This window comes from Aedes aegypti, chromosome 2, assembly GCF_002204515.2.
Source record: "Aedes aegypti strain LVP_AGWG chromosome 2, AaegL5.0 Primary Assembly, whole genome shotgun sequence".
NCBI classification, from domain to species: domain Eukaryota; kingdom Metazoa; phylum Arthropoda; class Insecta; order Diptera; family Culicidae; genus Aedes; species Aedes aegypti.
In genome coordinates, this window is record NC_035108.1 from 347886675 (window position 1) to 347907377 (window position 20703).

Genomic DNA, 20703 nt, shown 5'->3' on the forward strand with positions numbered 1-20703 from the left:
CCCGACCCTAGTGACGAGAACCTAGATACAACTTTGTTTGCCATTTATCTCCGTTGAAAGCTTATCATTCGAAATTACAATTGATAACTAAATATTATTTATTCAATTGTGGCCCTGTAAAGGGTTGTTGTTTGAAATTGTGCTTCAATGCAATTTAAGCGCCTTCGCCACGGATACGACGAGCCAGCTGGATGTACTTCGGCATGATGGTGACACGCTTGGCGTGGATCGCGTACAGGTTGGTATCCTCAAACAAACCGACCAGTTAGGCCACGCTCGCTTCCTACAGGGCCATGACGGTCGCGCTCTGGAATCGCAGATCGGTCTTAAGGTGACACGGGAGACCGTGTTATTTTCCCTATCTTTTGTCTCACTCTAACAATTATCATCATAACTTTGCAGAAGCAAATCTCTAGTTTAGGTGAACCGATTAAACTGAAAATTTAATGGGTTGTGCACTACATATATATAATGCTAGTGATACATTTTTCGCATCGATATATTGAGTGTCACTTGAGATAATTTTTTCAAATGGAGAGGGTGATTAAAACACCGTCCCGTGACCTTAATCTAGAAGTCCTGATCGATTTCACCGCCAGCAACAACGATTGCTGTGGCGCACAAGATTCGAAAACTCTGCACCTGTTATGATGTGGAGCTTGGCTTGTCAGATGATTATGGTAATATTTGCGCTGCCGAGATCACTATAATGAATTGTCGGCCACTACTGGTTTGCCTCTACATTTCTCCGGATACCACAATGAAGCAGAAGAAGTTCTTTATGGCGCGGAACTTCTTCGAGTATCAAAAGGAGACCATGCCAATCATCGTGACAGGTAACTTCAACATCGATTTGAGCAAAGAGGAGTACACAGAGTTAGAGGACTTCATGGACAAGAGCCTCAACCTCAAACTGGCTTCGGAATCCACTAAAGCAACCAATCTTAGAGGATCATGAATGGACCTAACGTTCAACCGGTATATTTGTTAGGAGAGCAAAAGTTACCGCTCATGCTTCATCTTCCATCGACCGGTTCTATCGGTGTTGAAGTGTTAACCGAACCAACCAAACAATAACACTCAATGTCCTTAATAGATCAGAATTGACATGCAACAAATAGTTTGAAAATTGATTAGATTTTTTGTCAGTACCTAGAAATCTTTCATAAGTTCGTGACGGTCCTAAATCAGGAAATAGAAGAAGCTAACGTTATCCAACGTCAACTTGGCGGTCGTATCTCGGAAACAACCTCTTACTTTTTTTATTACCGTACGGGTCATGATGAGTCTTGAGTCATGATTTTTAAACGAAAAGGCATGTATGGCAAATCTGTGCATTTTTCACAAAATTGACCATAGATCAGGAACTAAAGAAAAGTACATCCTAAAAGTTACCAGAATTGAAGTTTATAAAGTTTCTTTCTTGAAAATATTTTATTAAAAAATTTCCGCGTGTTCGGGCATAGATTTTCCAGCTTTTCTTTATGAATTTCCCTAACGGTGGAAAATTTTGTGGAAAACTTTTTCCAGTTCATATTTTTTTTTGATTTCTGAGAAAATTTGCTTAAATTTTCATATAAAAACTTTGTTTCTACAATGTTTCGTTCTTGAGTTATGATTTTTCAAAGAAATGTCTTATATGGCACATCTGGACATTTTTCACAAAATTGACCATAACTCAAAAACGAAAAAAAGTGCATTCCAAAAATTTCAGTGATTAAAGCTTATAAAATTACCTTCTCGAAAATATTTTTTTGAAAATTTCCCACGAGTTCGGGCATAGTTTTTCCGGCTTTTCTTTACGAATTTTCCCAACGGTGAAAAATTTTGTGGAAAACTTTTTCCAGTTCATTTTTTTTTTTGGATTTTTGAGAAAATTTGCTTAAATTTTCATATAAAAACTTTGTTTCTACGATGCTTCGTTCTTGAGTTATGATTTTTCAAAGTAAGTAGTGTCAAGGGAAAACACAAAATTTCCACCTGAGTTTTCCGGAAAAATAGGCGACCCTGAATTTTTCTCAATTTTTTTTTATTCACATATCCATGAGCCCTGCCTGTGGAAAAAGTTTCATGAAAATCTGAGTTCCTTCGGGCCAATTTGTACGATAATAAAAAAAAATCCCCAAATGCTACCATCATTCAAGGCAACGCGTTGTTTGTAGTATGTTCGAAAGGTGTAGAAAGGAAAATGACACAAACATGTTCCACTCGTGTTCCTCATGTAGCGTTTCCTACCGAGAATGTAGTAAACTCAACTTTACTACATTTTATACATACCTCGCAATGAATCAGGACGAATTTTGAAGGATTTCATAAACTACTGCCTTCGGCGAATTCATCAAACAAATGTTTAAGTAATCTCTGTTGAAACGGCTTGTAGAATTACAAATAAGAAAAAAAAAACAAGAGCAAACTGTACCTATTTAACAAAAAAAAACTTGTCTTCTTAATCCAGGTAGATAGTCATCCATGAATGCACACAAAACCTCTCTACAAGTTCACTCAAAATAACGATAACTTTCACAATAACTTCGCTCATCACTGTATCATTGTGCAAAAAACGATCATAAACCTCAAATTTTAAAGTATACCTTTAGGCTAACCCATGAATTCACCCCAGACGCTTCATTTATTAAATTTTAAGCGTTTCCATTCACTTACGTTTGTGAAAATTCACGGAAAGACAAAAACATCGAACACAAAAATGACTGGAGGTGTATTTCGAAACTCACCTTTCAGTGGCGTCTTCACCACGGTGTTGCCTGAGACCGGCGTGGAAAGCGTTCGCTTTGCGATGAAGTTGCGCTTCGGTGGCGGTGGCGATCCCTTCAGCTGCTCCGGAACGATCGACGGTATGGTGGCGTTTGCCACATTGCCGGGCGTCGATATTCGTTTCTCTGCAAGGAAAAAAAGAAATGCAATGGTGAAGAAGTGAGATTCGTTGAGGTAAGGTGAATTTGAAAAGTAATTTGAATGCATACATTCAGGCGGAAACATATTTCTTTTGGTAATCCTCCAATATCCAAATATTAATTTTCGATCAAATAAATACCTTTTTTTTGCTATCTAAATACAATCGAACACGTTTTGGACACTGATTTATTTTTATTCCATCTTTTTCAATAAAGTTTTTAAATTTTCTGACATTTGAAGAACTGCACCTGTTTTTGAAGGTGACATAATAAAGTCATTTTTTGGAGTGAATCTAATATCATCAGTTTTTTTTATATGATAGGTTGAATGTAAAATCTATAAAATATACAATAATCGCATAACTCATGATCTCACCCTAAAAGCCATTGATAACCTAGTGTGTAGCAGTAGAGTGATGCAAATTTTGAAAACTTGGCTCCCCTATGCTTAAAAGATTTGTATTATGGTAAATAGCATCTTCCCAAAGTTTGAAGTGATTGGGAAGAAATTTGACTGTGCACACGCCATTTGAAGTTTATATAGAGATTACTCTGGAAAACGCCAACTTTTTGTGTTCAGCCCTCTATCTCGTCGTCATAATATTTTATGGAAAAGTGAATAAACTCTACTCATGTGAAATCTACAGCTACAACTTTGCCGAAAACCACATTTCGATTGCACTTCAGGATAAATTGCTATCCATAATCATAAAGTGGGCTTGCATTTTACATGCTCAACCAACTGCTCGGCAGGCAACAGTGGTGCTCCTGGCGGGTAGAATAGATCAAAGTAATCCAGGCTACTATGTTCTACACCAAAAAAGCAGTGTTGCTCTGAAAGAAATTGAATGATCATCTCAGCATGATTTAGACTTTGTTATTTATGATAACAAATTATCCTTAGTCCAATCAAAATGTGGTCTTCGGCAAAGTTGTAGCTGGGAAGAATTCACATGAGAAGAGTATATTCACTTTTCCATAGATTATTATTACGAGCAGTTAGAGGACTGAACACAAAAGGTTTGCCTTTTCAATAGTAATTTACATATAAACTTCAAATGGCGTGTGCACAACCAAATTTCTTCCAAATCACTTCAAATTTTGGGAGAATGATTTTTGACGTAGAAGTACGTCTTTCTTCTCTATACAGGAGTGAAATTGGAATTTCAAAACCAAGAGCGTTACGCTGGCATGAAATATTTTAAACGTTCATAACTTTTCGCTGGCTTAACGAAATTTCTTGATTAGCACCTCAATCGAAAGATAAGACATCAAAGCTTCATGTCGTTTACTTACTGAATCCCACATACCTGTCTAAATAGTTTAATAACTGTTTTAAAATAGAACGTTGATTTCAAGCAAATCTATAAATAGGGGTGGCTAGAGAAAATTTGACGTCATTTGCTTTTCACTCTCCGATTGGCTCGCATCACAGCAGGCGACAGATCGGCTTGCTCTGACCGGGCGTGCTTCTCAGGCACAGACATCGACAGCGATGGACCTCCCGTTTGTCGTGGTTCGCTCAAATTAAACTGTCGAGCGAGCGAGAGAAGATGCCGTCTGAAGCTAAAGCCATCACCGCTGCCGCTGCCTAGAAGAAGAAGAGAAAGCAGTCCACAGGTGAACTTGCGGTCGAACTGTGAACATGGTCGGGCGAGTCATTCTCGCTTTGTGGCTCACCGCTTGTTTGCGTTCACCCAGCCATCGTCATCGCCGCCGCAAATTTCATCGGCCGAGGAGTTGTTGACCCGCGCTTCAAAATTTCGACTCGTGATGAAATCATCATTGGTGGTCAAAAAGCAATCCCGTTAGGAGCAAATACCAGAAGCCCCCTGAGTTTTGCTGGTCCGAGCAGTGTTATTTATCCGTAACAACATCGAAGCTAACAAAGCCATCGGTTCTTTTCAGAGCCATCAAATTTGTGGAAAAGAGTTAAAAGAGAAATATTTCCGACTTTATTTATAACTTCTAATATTCCTAAATCAATTTCACGGCTTCATACAAAATTTCATTTGTCATGAATAATTTATGACTCAACCATTTTAGATTGTACTCGCGGGGGTCGGGGTGAGTGCTCAACATTTCACAACGATTGAAAAAAAGAGTGGCTTTTCCAACAACGCCTTTTATGTTCCATATTTTATGGGAACACTTTGATTAGGAAAATTATCCCGTGTAACAAAATTGCGACGTATTTAGAACGCTTTTGATAAGACATTCTTATTGAACAATTGTAATAATTTTGGCACCCATGGATCCGAAATTTACCGTCATAATAAAGAATACTTTTGATTATCAATAGCTCGTATTGAATATTTAGGGAATGCCAATCATTCCAAAAAATCATGTTCGACCAATTTCTCACGTATTAGTATTCTCCACAATTTTCAAGTAATTCCAAGCCCAACACATTATTAGCATATACCCATTTCCCAGATTGGTCGATCAGAAAGCGAAGAGCACAAAAGGGAGGAGCATCATCTGCTATTCCAAGGTTATGAAACATGCTGCCTTCGTTGGATTCAGTTTCATTCCATTTCCGCTTTCGAGCTGGTAAGAGCTCTTGCTTAGCGAGAAGTACCTCGCTGCTAGAAGCCTGCTGAGCTGTTAATCCAGAATCTGGTTTGTGAAATCGCTCAAGATTTCAAAATTGAGCTACGTTTCCAGATTTCAACTAAATCCCTGTGATCCGCTACCCTTTTGCTGTTGTGCACCCATGAAATATTTAGCTGGTTTGTCGAATAAACTGAGAACTTATTCACATCTTCTTCTTCTTCTTGGCATTAACGTCCTCACTGGGACAGAGCCTGCTTCTCAGCTTAGTGTTCTTATGACACTTCCACAGTTATTAACTGAGAGCTTTCTTTGCCAAAGTTTCCATTTTTGCATTCGTATATCGTGTGGCAGGTACGATTATACTCTATGCCCAGGGAAGTCAAGAAAATTTCCATAACGAAAAGATCCTGAACCGACCGGGAATCGAACCCAGACACCTTCAGCATGGCTTTGCTTTGTAGCCGCGGACTCTAACCACTCTTCTAAGGATTTGAAACTTTTTCAATTTTCCATACAAAATGACCAACTTTGGTAAGTTAGATCTCAGTTATTTATGGAAATATATTCGAATGAAACTTTCACAGAACATCAGATGTAACTTGAGTTTTAACATATATTTTTGAATAATTTTTCCAATCACACTAAACTGTAATTTTCGACGAAAAATTCAAAACTTTTTATCTTAAAATCTGATAGCCTTACACAAAAACTGTCTTCAGCAAACTTATTCATCTCGTCAAAATCTACAACTTTGCTGGAGATACCATGAAGCTATTCCTTCAATATGTTTAGTTATGTCAATTATAAAAAATCGTCAAAAAATTCACTTTAGTCAAACCGTTACTGCTTTTCAACGTGTGATTGGAAAAATCACTCAATAATATATGTTAAAATTTAAGTTATGTCTGATATTTTGTGAAAATTTCATTCAAATCGGTCCATAAATAACTGAGATATAGTTTATCAAAGTTGGTCATTTTGCATGAAAAATCAAAAGAGTTGCAGTTTTTTTTTTCTCAGCGAAGAATCACACCATCAACGAAAATAGCGCGAAAGCAATAACCAATCGCGTGCGAGTAACGAACGGAGTGACGAAACAACCAAGCGAGAACCCCACCACTCGCCATCGGTGAACGGAGCTCGAGCAAATAAAACCACTGGTTGTTCTGCTCCCAGCTCATTCACAAATCGAACGGCATAACGAACGGATCAAGCAGCGGAGCAGCAAAGAAGAGCGCGTGAAAGCCACAGCAGTGTGCGAGTAGCGAACGGAACCAGAGAGCAACGAAGCGAAAGCAACAACTGAAAATCATTCAGTGGACGGATTAGTAGTCAGCGCCAACCGGCGACCTGTTGGAAAGTATCGCCAGCAAAATATACACCATCTGCCTCTCTTTACCATTCATATTCTTGTACTTGATGAATTCAATGAAATGGTTTGGTTTGGCGATGGAGCAAAGAGTTATTTAGGATGATTTTACTTGACAAAGAGTTGTTGATAAATATTCTAATCAATAAGAGTTGTTTTGAAAAAGTTCACTTTTAGCAGAATTTTCCTCGGAAAATTTCTGCTTTACCAAAGAGTTGTTAATGAAATTCCTGCAGCAAAGGGTCGAGTTTCTCCCCACGAATATTTCCAGCCAGGACCAGTCATGGCCCCCGCTTCCAAAATTCTCGAGTACGGAAATTGGAAAATGTATTAAAATTGCGACAGATTTTAAATACTGTTCAATAAACTGTTTCTTGACCAATTGTAATGCGCAACTATTGATCTGTATTGATTTTTCTACATGTTGTATATTGCGTTAATCTCACGGTGTACTAAAATTAAGAAGGTGATATATTCCGAAAACTGACAGCTACTTGCGACGTCATTCCTATCCACCTCGAACAAATTTTCGAAAAAAAATGATCTAGTGGTCCGGAAGGTGTATGGTACGATAGGAGTGACGTCACATGTTTACAATGAAACTTGATATTTACATCTGTAAAAAGACTGCCTTGTTAATTTTTATGCCGTGGTTAATCTGAGAAATAGGCTATATGAAATTGATGTCTTGGCAAGGGATGTACAAGATGAGCATTATGCTGTTATTGCATCCCGACGGCACTGCAGCAGCGTTCTCGGACCATCCTCAAATTGTCGTATTGTCGATTATTCGAGATATTCAGATATTGTATGATGCTACGAGATGAATTAAGAGATTATAGCAAGTATGTGGTAAGCACATTAAGAAATATTACTAGCTTTACTGTGTTTATCACGAGAAGTTCTTACTAGCTCAAAAGTTTAAATGAAATGAACCGAATCCTGTTGTTGTTACAGAGGGATTTTAATCCAAAAGTCATTCGTCCCTTAAATGAACCGAATCTGTCGAAGATAGTATGTTTTACATCATTTGAATTGCAGACGATGCTCCTCCCTTTCGTATTCTTCGCCTTCTTCTGATTGAACAATCTAGTATAAGGTACATGAAATTGATGTCTTGGTTAGGGATTTACATATCTTGGAAAATTCACATGCGCGTTCGTATGGACAGTAAAAATATCAACATTATTTTAACAGCTTACAATAAATTAATATCACGCATGTTTTGGTTTCGGGCAAATTTTAAATATTTCTGATCAATGTTCAATGTGTTCTGATTTATACTATGACATTTGCAATAGACTAACCTGTAGAAAAATTTCAGATCAATAGTTACAATTGGTCATTACAATTGGTCAGGAAACAGTTTATTGAACAGTATTTAAAATCTGTCGCAATTTTAATACATTTTCCAATTTCCATACTCGAAAATTAAGGAAGTGTTCCCCCATTATATGATAAATCAACGATGCTGTTAGAAATACCATACAATGCTGAGTAGTATGATGTTATTACGGTCCGACGGTGCTGCAGCGGTAAATTCTCAAATTCATGTAATTATGTGGGGTAAATTATGTGAACCAAATTATAGTATACCGCGATATTTAAATCATTATAGATAAATCAGTAAATATCATCCAATAAACCCTTTTATGAACGTATGTTGGCCCTGAAGAGGGCCGATTGAGCTTGGATGCTGTGACCACGAGTTTACCACGAGTTGAAATTTAGAAGCACGGATCGGTCAACCTACAAATCTTGAGCAGTTTCACAAACCAGATGCTGGATTGGCAGCTTGAAGATTAACAGCTCAGCAGGCTTCTAGCAGCGAGGTTCTTCTCGCTAAGCAAATTCGGAGGAGCTCTTACCAGCTCGAAAGCGGAATTGGAATGAAACTGAATCCGACGAAGGAAGCATGTTTTATAACCTCAGAATAGCAGATGATGCTCCTCCCTTTTGTGCTCTTCGCTTTCTGATCGACCAATCTGGGAAATGGATATGTGCCAATAATGTGTTGGGCTTGGAATTACTTGAAAATTGCGGAGAATGCTAATGCGTGAGAAATTGGTCGAACATGAATTGCTGGAAGGGTTGACATTAACTAAATATTCAATACGAGCTATTGATAATCAATAGTTTTCTTTATTATGAAGGTAAATTTCTGATCCATGGGTGCCAAAATTATTCCAATTGTTCAATGAAAATGTCTTTTCAAAAGCATTCTAAATATGTCGCAATTTTGTTACATGTGATAATTTTCCTAATCAAAGTGTTCCCTTAAAATATGGAACATCAAAGACGCTGTTGGAAATGCCACTCTATTTTACAATTGTTGTGGAATGTTGAGCACTCACCCCGACGGCACTGCAGCAGCGTCCGCGATTACAGTCTCAAAATGTTTAGTCATAAATTATTCATGACAAATGAAATTTTGTATGAAGCTGGGAAATTGATTTAGGAATATTAGAAGTCATATATAAAGTCGGAAATATTTCTCTTTTAACTCTTTTCCACTAATTAAAGGCCCTGAAAAGGGCCGATGGCTTTGTTAGCTTTGATGCTCTTACAGATAAATAATACTGCGGGATGTTATCAGTTGATTGCCATGGTCAAACGGGGAATCCTCAACTCAAATGTATAAATTTGAGCAAGTTATTTGCTTATACGACGAACCGAAAGTTTCGTGGCGTGGATGGCGCACAACAGTAACAGGTAGTGGATCACCGGGTTTAGGTCGAAATCTGATGATGGCGGCGATGACGATGGCTGGGTGAACGTAAACAAGCGGTGAAGCACAAAGCGAGAATGACTTGCCCGACCGTGTCAACAGTTCGACCGCAAATTTTCCTGTGGACTGCTTCCCCTTCCTCTTCTTTTTCTTCTTGGCGGCGGCAGCGGTGGTGACTTAGGCTTCGGACGGCATCTTCTCTCGCTCGCTCGACAGTTTGATTTGAGCGAAGCAAGACAAACGGGGAGGTCCTTCGCTATCGATGTCTGTGCCTGAGAAGCACGCCCGGTCAGAGCCAGACGATCTATTGCCTGCTGAGATGCGATCCAAGCGGTGAATGGAAAGCAAATGACCAAATTTTCTCTAGCACCCCTATTTATAAATTTGCTTGAAATCAACGTTCTATCTTAAAACAGTAATTAAACTATTTGGACAGGTATGTGGGATTCAGTAAGTAAACGACATGACCCTTTTTTGTCTTGTCTTTCAATTGAGGTGCCATTCAAGGAATTTCGTTAAACCAGCAAACAGTTATAAAAGTTCAAAATATTTCATGTCAACGTATGGCTTTTGGTTTTGAAATTCCAATTTCACTCCTGTATAGAGAATTTTTATTTTACTTTCAAACTGTGCGGTATAATCAAATGCAAACGCATTCAGTTCCCGATGGTTAGTGCCTGTGCTTTTACTGTTCATAAGTCGCAAGGTGGAACTTTCCCCGAGGTCGTGTACGACTATGACAAAAGCCAGGATCAGCAATTGATATATGTTGGTTTGTCGCGGGTTACTTCATTGCAAGGACTATTTTTGACAAACTCTACTTTTTTCAAGTTGCATCACGCCAAAGGCAGCAATTCTCCCAAGAGGGTTGACTTAAGGAATGAGCTGCAGCGCATAGGCAATCATCGATTAGTGACGCTTTGAGACGAACTGCGTGAAATACTGGATCATAGCGGCCAAGCCTGCATATTGATTCTCATGCAATGGATATTGCTACAGACCAAAGCACTGGACCGATTTTTTCGATTCTAACGATCGAAGCACCCGAGCTATCAAACATCTAATCTACTGGAGGAGTTTGGCGAACTACAGCTGGAGCCAGAAATCGATCACCCAAGGAAGCAACGACCAAACAAACAAATTCAATCATCTGACATTATTCCTGGAACACCAAACACTGGTTCTCGGAACCAAAGAACGACAAATGATTCTTTCCAGGACTACCAAAATGAGTCCAAAAAGAGTTAACTTCTGAAAACTTCATCCGATCAATAACAACACAAAACTAGTACACTTACACATTCATACACATGACAAATCAAATTATAATTCATCGTAGTTCTACGTCAACCCCGCGGTAATGTAATAGACATTACCCACCCCAATTTTTTCATAATTGACATCGTTTAAGCATAGGGGAGCAAAAACTTCAAAATTTGCATCAGTCTAGTGTAGCAGGTTGTTTTTGAGAAAATTAATTGACCAAGATAAAAACTATCACCACTGGCAGGTAGCAGAAGCTCTTTTCTTTATTGTAGTATTGTATCTCGAAACTTACCTCCTCTAAAAAGTTTAATATTTAATAAAAAAGCACTTATTTATCAAAAAATGGGGAATAAATCCCTGTCATTACATGTTAAATAAAAATACCAGGCCGTATTAATAATAAACAAATAACTCAGGCGAATAGATACGTTTTAATTCTTAAAAAGCTACAAAAGTTTCATAACAAAGCGTCACATTTTATGTTTCTATTTTGACACATGAGGCTCTGCAAAAAAACATATGATACAATACACTGAATGTGATTCTACACTCCAATACAAAAAAAAATTGAGTCACTTAGGGCAAATCAAAACTCATCTTCAAATCAACGCTTGGAAGCCGTTATTAGTCTTCATAACTTCATTACCAAAACTAAACCAAGACACCGTTCACCCCTCAGCTAGTCCGAAACAACCGCCCAACGATTTACGATTTCCTGTCCCGTGTCGACCCTGACCCCAAGCGACCAAAGCGCGCCCAGTGCACAACCAGCCAGCAACCCAGAGCCAGAGGTTAATGAATGAAACTTCGAAACAAGGGACAGCAACTCTGCCATGAACGCTAGAAGCAGCAAAAAAGCTTTTCACAACAAAACGCAAGCGAACCTCTTTCTCCACCACCATTGGATAGGTCCCTACTAAAGTATGCTTATTTCTTGTATGACCAGAAGCATACACAGCAGCAGAACAGTAGATGGCAGTGACATTACAACAATTCAGCAACAACGACGACGACGATAACGCAGCAACCGGTTATGTTACGGAAGATGACTTTCCCGGCTTGCGTCGTTGCCTCCCAAACCACCCTCGCAAGACTCTTTTCGATTACCTTCGGGCGAGCTTGAAGATGCACTTCTTGTTCCTGTATGAGGAGAAACAGCACACCACAGCTTCTAGTCTAGCATCTAAGTGGGTGGTCATGGGCGTAGCCAGTATTTTCGTCAGGGAAGGAGGATATGCGAACGACTTTTAAAGTTATTTTCAACGTAAAAAGTTTAAATCAACATTTTTCGTTTGAACATTGCCAATAAGTACCTACATGGAAGGTTCATTCTTTCTCATAAATATTCATGAGCTAAAAAGTAAGAGGTTGTTTCCGAGATACGACCGCCAAGTTGACGTTGGATAACGTTAGCTTCTTCTATTTCCTGATTTAGGACCGTCACGAACTTATGAAAGATTTCTAGGTACTGACAAAAAATCTAATCAATTTTCAAACTATTTGTTGCATGTCAATTCTGATCTATTAAGGACATTGAGTGTTATTGTTTGGTTGGTTCGGTTAACACTTCAACACCGATAGAACCGGTCGATGGAAGATGAAGCATGAGCGGTAACTTTTGCTCTCCTAACAAATATACCGGTTGAACGTTAGGTCCATTCATGATCCTCTAAGATTGGTTGCTTTAGTGGATTCCGAAGCCAGTTTGAGGTTGAGGCTCTTGTCCATGAAGTCCTCTAACTCTGTGTACTCCTCTTTGCTCAAATCGATGTTGAAGTTACCTGTCACGATGATTGGCATGGTCTCCTTTTGATACTCGAAGAAGTTCCGCGCCATAAAGAACTTCTTCTGCTTCATTGTGGTATCCGGAGAAATGTAGAGGCAAACCAGTAGTGGCCGACAATTCATTATAGTGATCTCGGCAGCGCAAATATTACCATAATCATCTGACAAGCCAAGCTCCACATCATAACAGGTGCAGAGTTTTCGAATCTTGTGCGCCACAGCAATCGTTGTTGCTGGCGGTGAAATCGATCAGGACTTCTAGATTAAGGTCACGGGACGGTGTTTTAATCACCCTCTCCATTTGAAAAAAATTATCTCAAGTGACACTCAATATATCGATGCGAAAAATGTATCACTAGCATTATATATATGTAGTGCACAACCCATTAAATTTTCAGTTTAATCGGTTCACCTAAACTAGAGATTTGCTTCTGCAAAGTTATGATGATAATTGTTAGAGTGAGACAAAAGATAGGGAAAATAACACGGTCTCCCGTGTCACCTTAAGACCGATCTGCGATTCCAGAGCGCGACCGTCATGGCCCTGTAGGAAGCGAGCGTGGCCTAACTGGTCGGTTTGTTTGAGGATACCAACCTGTACGCGATCCACGCCAAGCGTGTCACCATCATGCCGAAGTACATCCAGCTGGCTCGTCGTATCCGTGGCGAAGGCGCTTAAATTGCATTGAAGCACAATTTCAAACAACAACCCTTTACAGGGCCACAATTGAATAAATAATATTTAGTTATCAATTGTAATTTCGAATGATAAGCTTTCAACGGAGATAAATGGCAAACAAAGTTGTATCTAGGTTCTCGTCACTAGGGTCGGGCGGCGGTAGCATTTTTGCAGTCTTCTCTGTGTGTGTATTTCGATTCGACAATTTCTTACCAAATCAAAACGTCAACAAAGCTGTTGCTGATAAGTTTTGGCTCTTTGTTCGCCAAGTTGATACTGATCGCTCTAGCATGCGACGACGACAACGGCATCATTCAATCATCACTAATTGCGAGGCAAACCGTGATGGATTCTTAATTCAAGTGCCGTTTGCGATTTACCTGACCGCGCGCGCACAATGGGAATTTTATTTCTTGACACTGTGATTCTCGAGAAGCATTATTTAGCCGTGATAAATGATTGCATGCAAATTACTGACCAAAATCTGAATCAATCACATCCAATCACCAGTAATGTCGCTCTTCACGGTGGAAAATTCTCACAACTCTTTCAAAATGAAATGGTCGTCCTGAAAAGGACGGTTGGTCACCGTCGATCAAACTGGGTTGTCAATCCATTGTTAGACAGAAATACACCAAAAGATTACCGAAGACGATTAAATCGAAATGCAGTCGGTAATTTTGTACTTCGTTGTTTTCGTTGGTTTGCTCACTCCTCCGACGGCAATTTTCAAGGTTTCTAGACGAGTTCTCCACGAATTTGTTGGTGCAGCTGGATGCCCATGGCCATGATGAGCGATTTCACGGAACCTGCAGCATTTAGCTTGGGTTGGGAATAAAAAAGAGCAGAAGCAGCGGCAGCGACGAATGTGTAAAATTTATTCCGATAGGAGTTCTTCTCCAATTGCTGGTCAATGATTGACTGATGTGTGCGGGGATCATTGAATTTTGGTTGGCTTCAACTGAACACGATAGAATAAAGAGGAGTAAGAAGAAAACCGAAAGGGGCGTTTCCCTTTGCATGACGAAAGTGGCTAAGAAATCGAGCAATGATGTCTGTGCTAGGAATACACAAGAAAAATGTGCTTTTCTATGGAAAATAAGACATGCCTTGATATTTATCGATTTTTCAATAGTTTTTTCATGAAAATCAATAGTTTTAATTATTGGAGTCGATTCGTAGAAAGATTTCCAATATGCAATGGTTAGCTATTGATAATGAATAGTTTTCTTTTGTATGAATGAAAATTTCTGATCCATGGGTGCCAAAATGATGATAATTGTTCAATAAAAATTTCTTTTCAGAAGCATTCTAAATATGTCGCAATTTTGTTACATATGTTCTCATAAAATATGACAAGTCTAAGAAGCTGTTGAAAATGCCACTCTATTTTACAATCGTTGTGAAATGTTATGACGGCACTGCAGCAGCGTCCGCGAATACAGTATCAAATTGTCGTGCCATCAATTATTCATGACAAATTAAATTTTGTATGAAACTGTGAGATTGATTGAGAAATGAAGAAAGATGTAATAAGGTCGAAAATATTATTCTTTCATCTCTTTTCAACACCTTTGATGGCCCTAAAAAGCGTCGATTTGCTTATACGACGAACCATCTAAATGATGTGACGTGGATGGCGCACAAGAGCAACGGGTTGTTGTTTACCGGGCATAAGTCGAAATCTGCAAACGATGCTCACTCTTAAAATCTTGAGCGATTTCACAAGTCCGACGCTCGATTAGAAGCAGCTCCTCTGATCAGCAACTCAGAGGGCCTGTGGTATTTCGTTCCTAGCGGGCTTGCTTCTTGAACACCGATGCTGAATTCAAAGTCGAAATCTGCAAGCGCGGATAAATTTGCGGCGGCGATGACGACGGCTTGGACGTTATTCGCTCAAGCCATCGTCATCTCCGCCGCAAAACAACCTTGCGTCTTCTTCTTCCGAAGACACAAATTGAACTGTGACGGCGGGAGCAAACGCAAAGCGAAAATGACTCGCCCGACCGTGTTCATAGTCCGACCGCAAAAAGAAGACTGAGGGAAGAAGCAGGACCGGTGCGCTTTTATAGTGGGAAGCGGAACCCAAAAATGTGCTTGAACGTGATTGGTTAGATAAGAAAGGGGTCAACATTTTACGATTTTTCAATAGTTTGTTGCCAATAATAAATAGTGTCATCCATTTGAATCGACGCGTAGATAAATTTCCGATCGATTGATGTATAAATATTGAAAATCTATCGACAAATGGCTGAGTAATTAGCGGTCAAAACCTGACCATTTTTCGTTACATGCTCAATTTTTTGTTTTTTGAAATTGTACCCCCATATGTTGCCGAAGGACGTTATCCAACGTCAAAAAATGAGGTTCATGCGAAGAGTAAGCTGCCCATAACTGCATATTTGTAACATTCGACAAAAGTAGGCATTGAGTAAATTGTGCATTTTATGGCAGTATGGGAGGAAATTAAAATTTCTAAAAATTACCCGGAACTCAAAAGTGCTTATTTGAGGCTGATATTTGGTACAACTCATATCGCATACAAGCAAAATAGTCAGAATCTTACAGATTTCAGTAAGCTTATCGAAAGTATTTATAATTTGATGACTCTCCATGGTATTAACTCCAATTTGTCAAAAATGTCGAATGTGACTGTTTTGCAGTTATGGGCAGTAAGGTCCTTTGTCAAATTTTTGAAACAAAGATTTCCATGATTTTGCGTAACAATCCTAGAGATTTATGTCTCACATGAGCTCTACTAATAATATTAGCAAGTAAAATGCTGTTTTTACAAAAAGGGCATACGATTACGCTGTCATGATTATCATACGTATGTTCAATAGTGTGGGACAAAATTTAGATTCCCACTCCAGTCCACTTTTTGGATTGTATTTAAGTCCCATAACAACTGTGCAAAATTTCAGCTCGATCGGAGAAACTTTATTTTAGCGCCAGCCGTTCAAAGTTTGTATGGGATTTACTATGGGAAAACTTACTTTTACAAAGAAAAATCGCCAGAGGCCGCCCATTGAAAAATTAAAAAAATCACACAAAATGAACACAGACCGATGAAGAATATTGATGAAGACCGCGAAACAATCCGACACTTGTGAAAAAAGTTATTGAATGAAAACCTTTTGGCAAGGCGACGTTGATTAACACTTAAATGAATAACAATAATAACAAAATCGGTCAAAATTTCTGAATAGTTTATGCTTAATAACTTTTTTCACAAGCATCGGATTGCTTTGTGGTCTTCGGCAATGTTGTTCATCGTTGAAATACCTATCTAGATCTGGGGTTAATAATTTTTATAGAGGACAATAGGCAATCTCTTCCGATTTTTCTTTGTAAAAGTAGGTTTTCCCATAGTAAATCCCATACAAACTTTGAACGGCTGCCGCTCAAATATAGTTTCATCGATCAAGCTGAAATTTTGCACAGTTGTTATGGGTTCTAGATGCAATTCAAAAAGTGGACTGGAGCGAGAATCTAATTTTTTCATATAACCGTGTCCTAGGCTAATGTTCAATTAAGCAAAATCAACAATATCCTTAAGAAATTGTCTACTTTCAGGCGTATTCCAGAGATATATGATTTGTACGAGTTTGGCTTTCATATTCGGCTTCAGGGACCATTGTTTAGGTAAGGAACGGTATTTTCAAAATAATCGTGTGGGTTTGTTTTCAAATTTCATAACGCTGAAAGGGGTGAGTGGGTGTCCACGAAATGTTACAGCTCACACAAAATTCCTAAAATATTTATACAAAAAGTGTTACGAGGGGGTGGGTGACTGTCAAAAAAGGCCTTTTTTGATGTTATGAAATTTGTGAATGAACCCTATTACTTAGATTTACTTGAATGATCAACGTTATCCCAAATCAACTAGATAAAAAATCGCCAATAACATTTTTAAATCATTCTTAAAACATTCATTAAACAAAATACAGTAACAGTCATGAGCAAGGTTAGGAATTCTCACTCACTCTCACGATAATGAATTTATACCTATAATTACTGAGGCGCAGAACAGCATGGAACAAAATGATATGCAGAGATTTTACGAAACTGCCAATGGCGAGCGAAGAATAACAGCGCCGTCTCCCGTCATGGGCAATGGGAGAAAGATGAACTGCCTGCTAGCTGACTCAGTATTAGAAGGGACACAGACTGGAGTGTGTCAATTACCGAGGAATGAAGCTTCTCAATTCGGCGTACAAAATAACGCTACGTATTCTGTTCAACAGATTAAGGCCGCTGCAGGAGACCTTCGTCGGCGAATACCAAGCTGGTTATCGTGAGCGCGAACAACAACGGATCAAAAATGTTTACCTTGCGACAAGTTCCGGGAAACCAACTTGCAGACTCACCATCTGTTTATTGAGTTAAGCCCCAAGCACAATGTGAGCGGCAGCGCGGTACAGCGGCAAAACGGCAAGCCCATCTTGAGCTACACTCTACTTGTCAAGTCAATGTTGAAAAGGATTTAGTCAACACTGGATTGATAAGTAAAGTATCGATCAAGATGGGCATGCCGTTTTGCCGTTGTACCGCGTTGCCGTTCACATTGTGCTTGAGGCCTTAGGTGCGGCGAACGATCCACCGAAGAGAAATGAGTTATGATAGAACATGGTTTTCCGACGAAACTGATTAGACTGATTCGTGCCAAGTTAGATGGATCGAAATCAAGTGTGCGCGTTGCGGATGAGATTTCGACTTCCTTCGTAGCGTTAGATGGATTGAAGCAAGGAGATACGCTTTCGAACTCTGTTCTACATATTCGACGTAGGTTCAACGTTGCGGATTGTAGCACATCAAGTATCAAGTAAGTATCCAAAAAGTTGATCAATGATAGTGTTGAGTCAACTCCACACTATCTTTGTATGATTTTTTTCCTGTATGAAATGTGACACTATGAAAGGCATACAACCTCCCTTGTCTTAAAAAAGCGACAAAGTTGAATTTCTCGGCTGAGTAAGAAGTGCCGAAATGATTGGTCAGCCTTTGTAGTTTACAGAATAAAACAATTGATTCTATAAAAAAATTCAAAGAGTTTTCCAGTTTTTTCAACGCTTTTTTGAGAAAAACAATATCCATTTTTTTCTAGGGAATTTATGGAGGAATCTTTGAAAGACAGCAATTCGAATTTCATGAAGATCCAGTATGGATATTCATTCATAAATTATATCAGGTAACTATTTCTCCAGATAATTCTTCGAGGTCTACATTAATGAATGTTTGCCCTTTACTGGCATAAACCAGATTTGCTGGTATGTCTGAAACATAGTATTTGGAAACTTGCAATCAGAAGACACAGTGTGTTTGTTTGACAAATTGAGACATGAATTTGCGAAAAAATACGCGTTCTAGTGAGACTCGAACTCACGACTCCGTGTACGCTAGACCGGCGCTTTAACCAACTAAGCTACAGAACACCTTACCGAAAAATCTTCTATAAATTTCTCAATGAATTTTCAAAAATTCTTCAAATTATTCATATAAGAACTCTTCTATTGAAACCTTCATGAATTTCTTCATTCTTCAAAAACTTCCTTCGTCCAGAGATAGCGAATACCTAACAAAATTTCTGGTAAAACTATTGTGGATATAATTTAAAAATAAATAGTGGAAAAATCCATAGAAAAATTCCATTAGTTTGTTTTAAAGAACAATTTTAAAAGAAATTTTAGCAGAATCTTTTGTAGAGATGTTCGAGATGTGCTAGAAAATCATCGATCGAGTTTGGATATTCGTTCATAAATTCTTTCAGGTAAGTATTTGTCCAGATAATTCTTCATGCTCTTTTCCGAAAAATCTTCCATAAATTTCTCAAGTATTTTCAGTTTTCAACTCTAGGAGGACTCACAAAATTCAGAGCTTTTTGAGAAAGCCTTAGAGGAGTTTCTTCTAAAAATTCTAAGGAAATTTTGATGATATTCTAAGCGGAGTTCTATTTCCTGATTCTGAAGATTCTGCAGTAATCACTGTATAAATTTCATAAGGAATTTTAAAAAAATCTTTAGCAAAATCGCTGCTTGAAATCCGGATAAATCCTTAGGATATTCTTTATAAATTCCTTGGAATAAATCCCTAGATTTTTTCTTTTACGATTTTTTCAATGTAATCAAAGGAATCCTAACAAAGCAGCAACTTCTTTTGGAATAACGAAAATACATAAAACTGTTTCTCAAAAAGTTTCTATACCAATTTTTTTTTCAGAAGTTTCAGAATACATTTTTGTAAAAGTATTGAAGAGTACCTAGAATATTTTATATAACTGTGCATAGACAAATTCCTTCCTCTTGGAAGAATAATGGAAAAAAATGTAGAAAAATAGGAAATTGATAGGAAAATACATAAAATGGTGTTGGTGTTTATATGTCACGAATTGGCCTACAAACGAGCTACAAGGTTTTGAATATTTTTCACTATTTTGTTTATGAAGTGTGCCTACGTGTTTGTATGCACAAAAAGATGAAGATATTCAAAGAGTAAGTCGAAAAACTGAGTAAAACGAAACTGTCAGTATTTTAACGAAGTTTTACATGGAATCATTAACAGCGTACTTAGAGGCAATACACCGGGACCATTAGTTTCTGATAAAATCAATGGACGAATTTCTAAAGAAATTCTTGTAGCAATTTCAACGCAAGTTGCAGACAACTCTTCACTTCTCGATATTAAAGGCACCATCGAGATAGCGAGGAACTGCAAATAGGATAGTGCAAAGGAACAACGAGGTAGCCATGAAAACCAACTTTTACTTTGGTTCTCTAACTCGATATAGAGATACGAAATATCGAGTAAGGGAGAGTTGACTGTACAGAAATATGGAGTTATTATTAGCTACGGATTGAAATCTTTCCAAATTCCATTGATCCATTATCCATTGATTTCCATATTACTTTCTGCAACATTTCCGATTAGAGCATATTCAAGAATTCAAAATTACTTCAGGGATCGCTCGAATTTTTTTATAACAATTTCTCAAGGGTTTTTTTTTTCAATCAAAGGATGTCTCCAGGTAAATGTCAAGGATTTTTTTTAAACATGTCAAAATGACTAAAAAATTATAGGACTGCACATAGCAATAGCGGCAAAAAGATTTGGTGTCGCAATAAGGACATATTCTACCATGTATTACTGATTCAAAATAATTTCCCTGATTGTGGCCGAAATTCTCTGGGAACTCCAGGTTAAAATCCCCTGATATGTCCAAGTTTTTCAGGTTGTAGACACCCTGATATATCTTTGCAAGAATTCTTTGCAGTAACACATAGAGTAAGTCGTGGGCGAATCCGTGAAAAGATGTATGGAAAGCTGTTGAATTCTCGTTAAACTTTTTGGAGGAACACCACAAAGAAATCCACAGATAAATCGCATAGGGTATACCTCAAATAACTAAAAT

At 38.3% G+C, this 20703-nt stretch overlaps 1 protein-coding gene across 3 annotated transcripts in view; it reads right to left on the minus strand.

Moving 5' to 3' along the window:
• The window catches only part of LOC5575208, a 600791-nt gene that overhangs the window by 218064 nt on the left and 362024 nt on the right, over positions 1–20703 (minus strand). For all 3 annotated transcript variants that reach the window (XM_021846215.1, XM_021846212.1, XM_021846213.1), the window contains one exon: positions 2733–2897. In XM_021846215.1, the coding sequence (XP_021701907.1) occupies positions 2733–2897 (165 nt within the window). The remainder of the gene's footprint in view (positions 1–2732; positions 2898–20703) is intronic.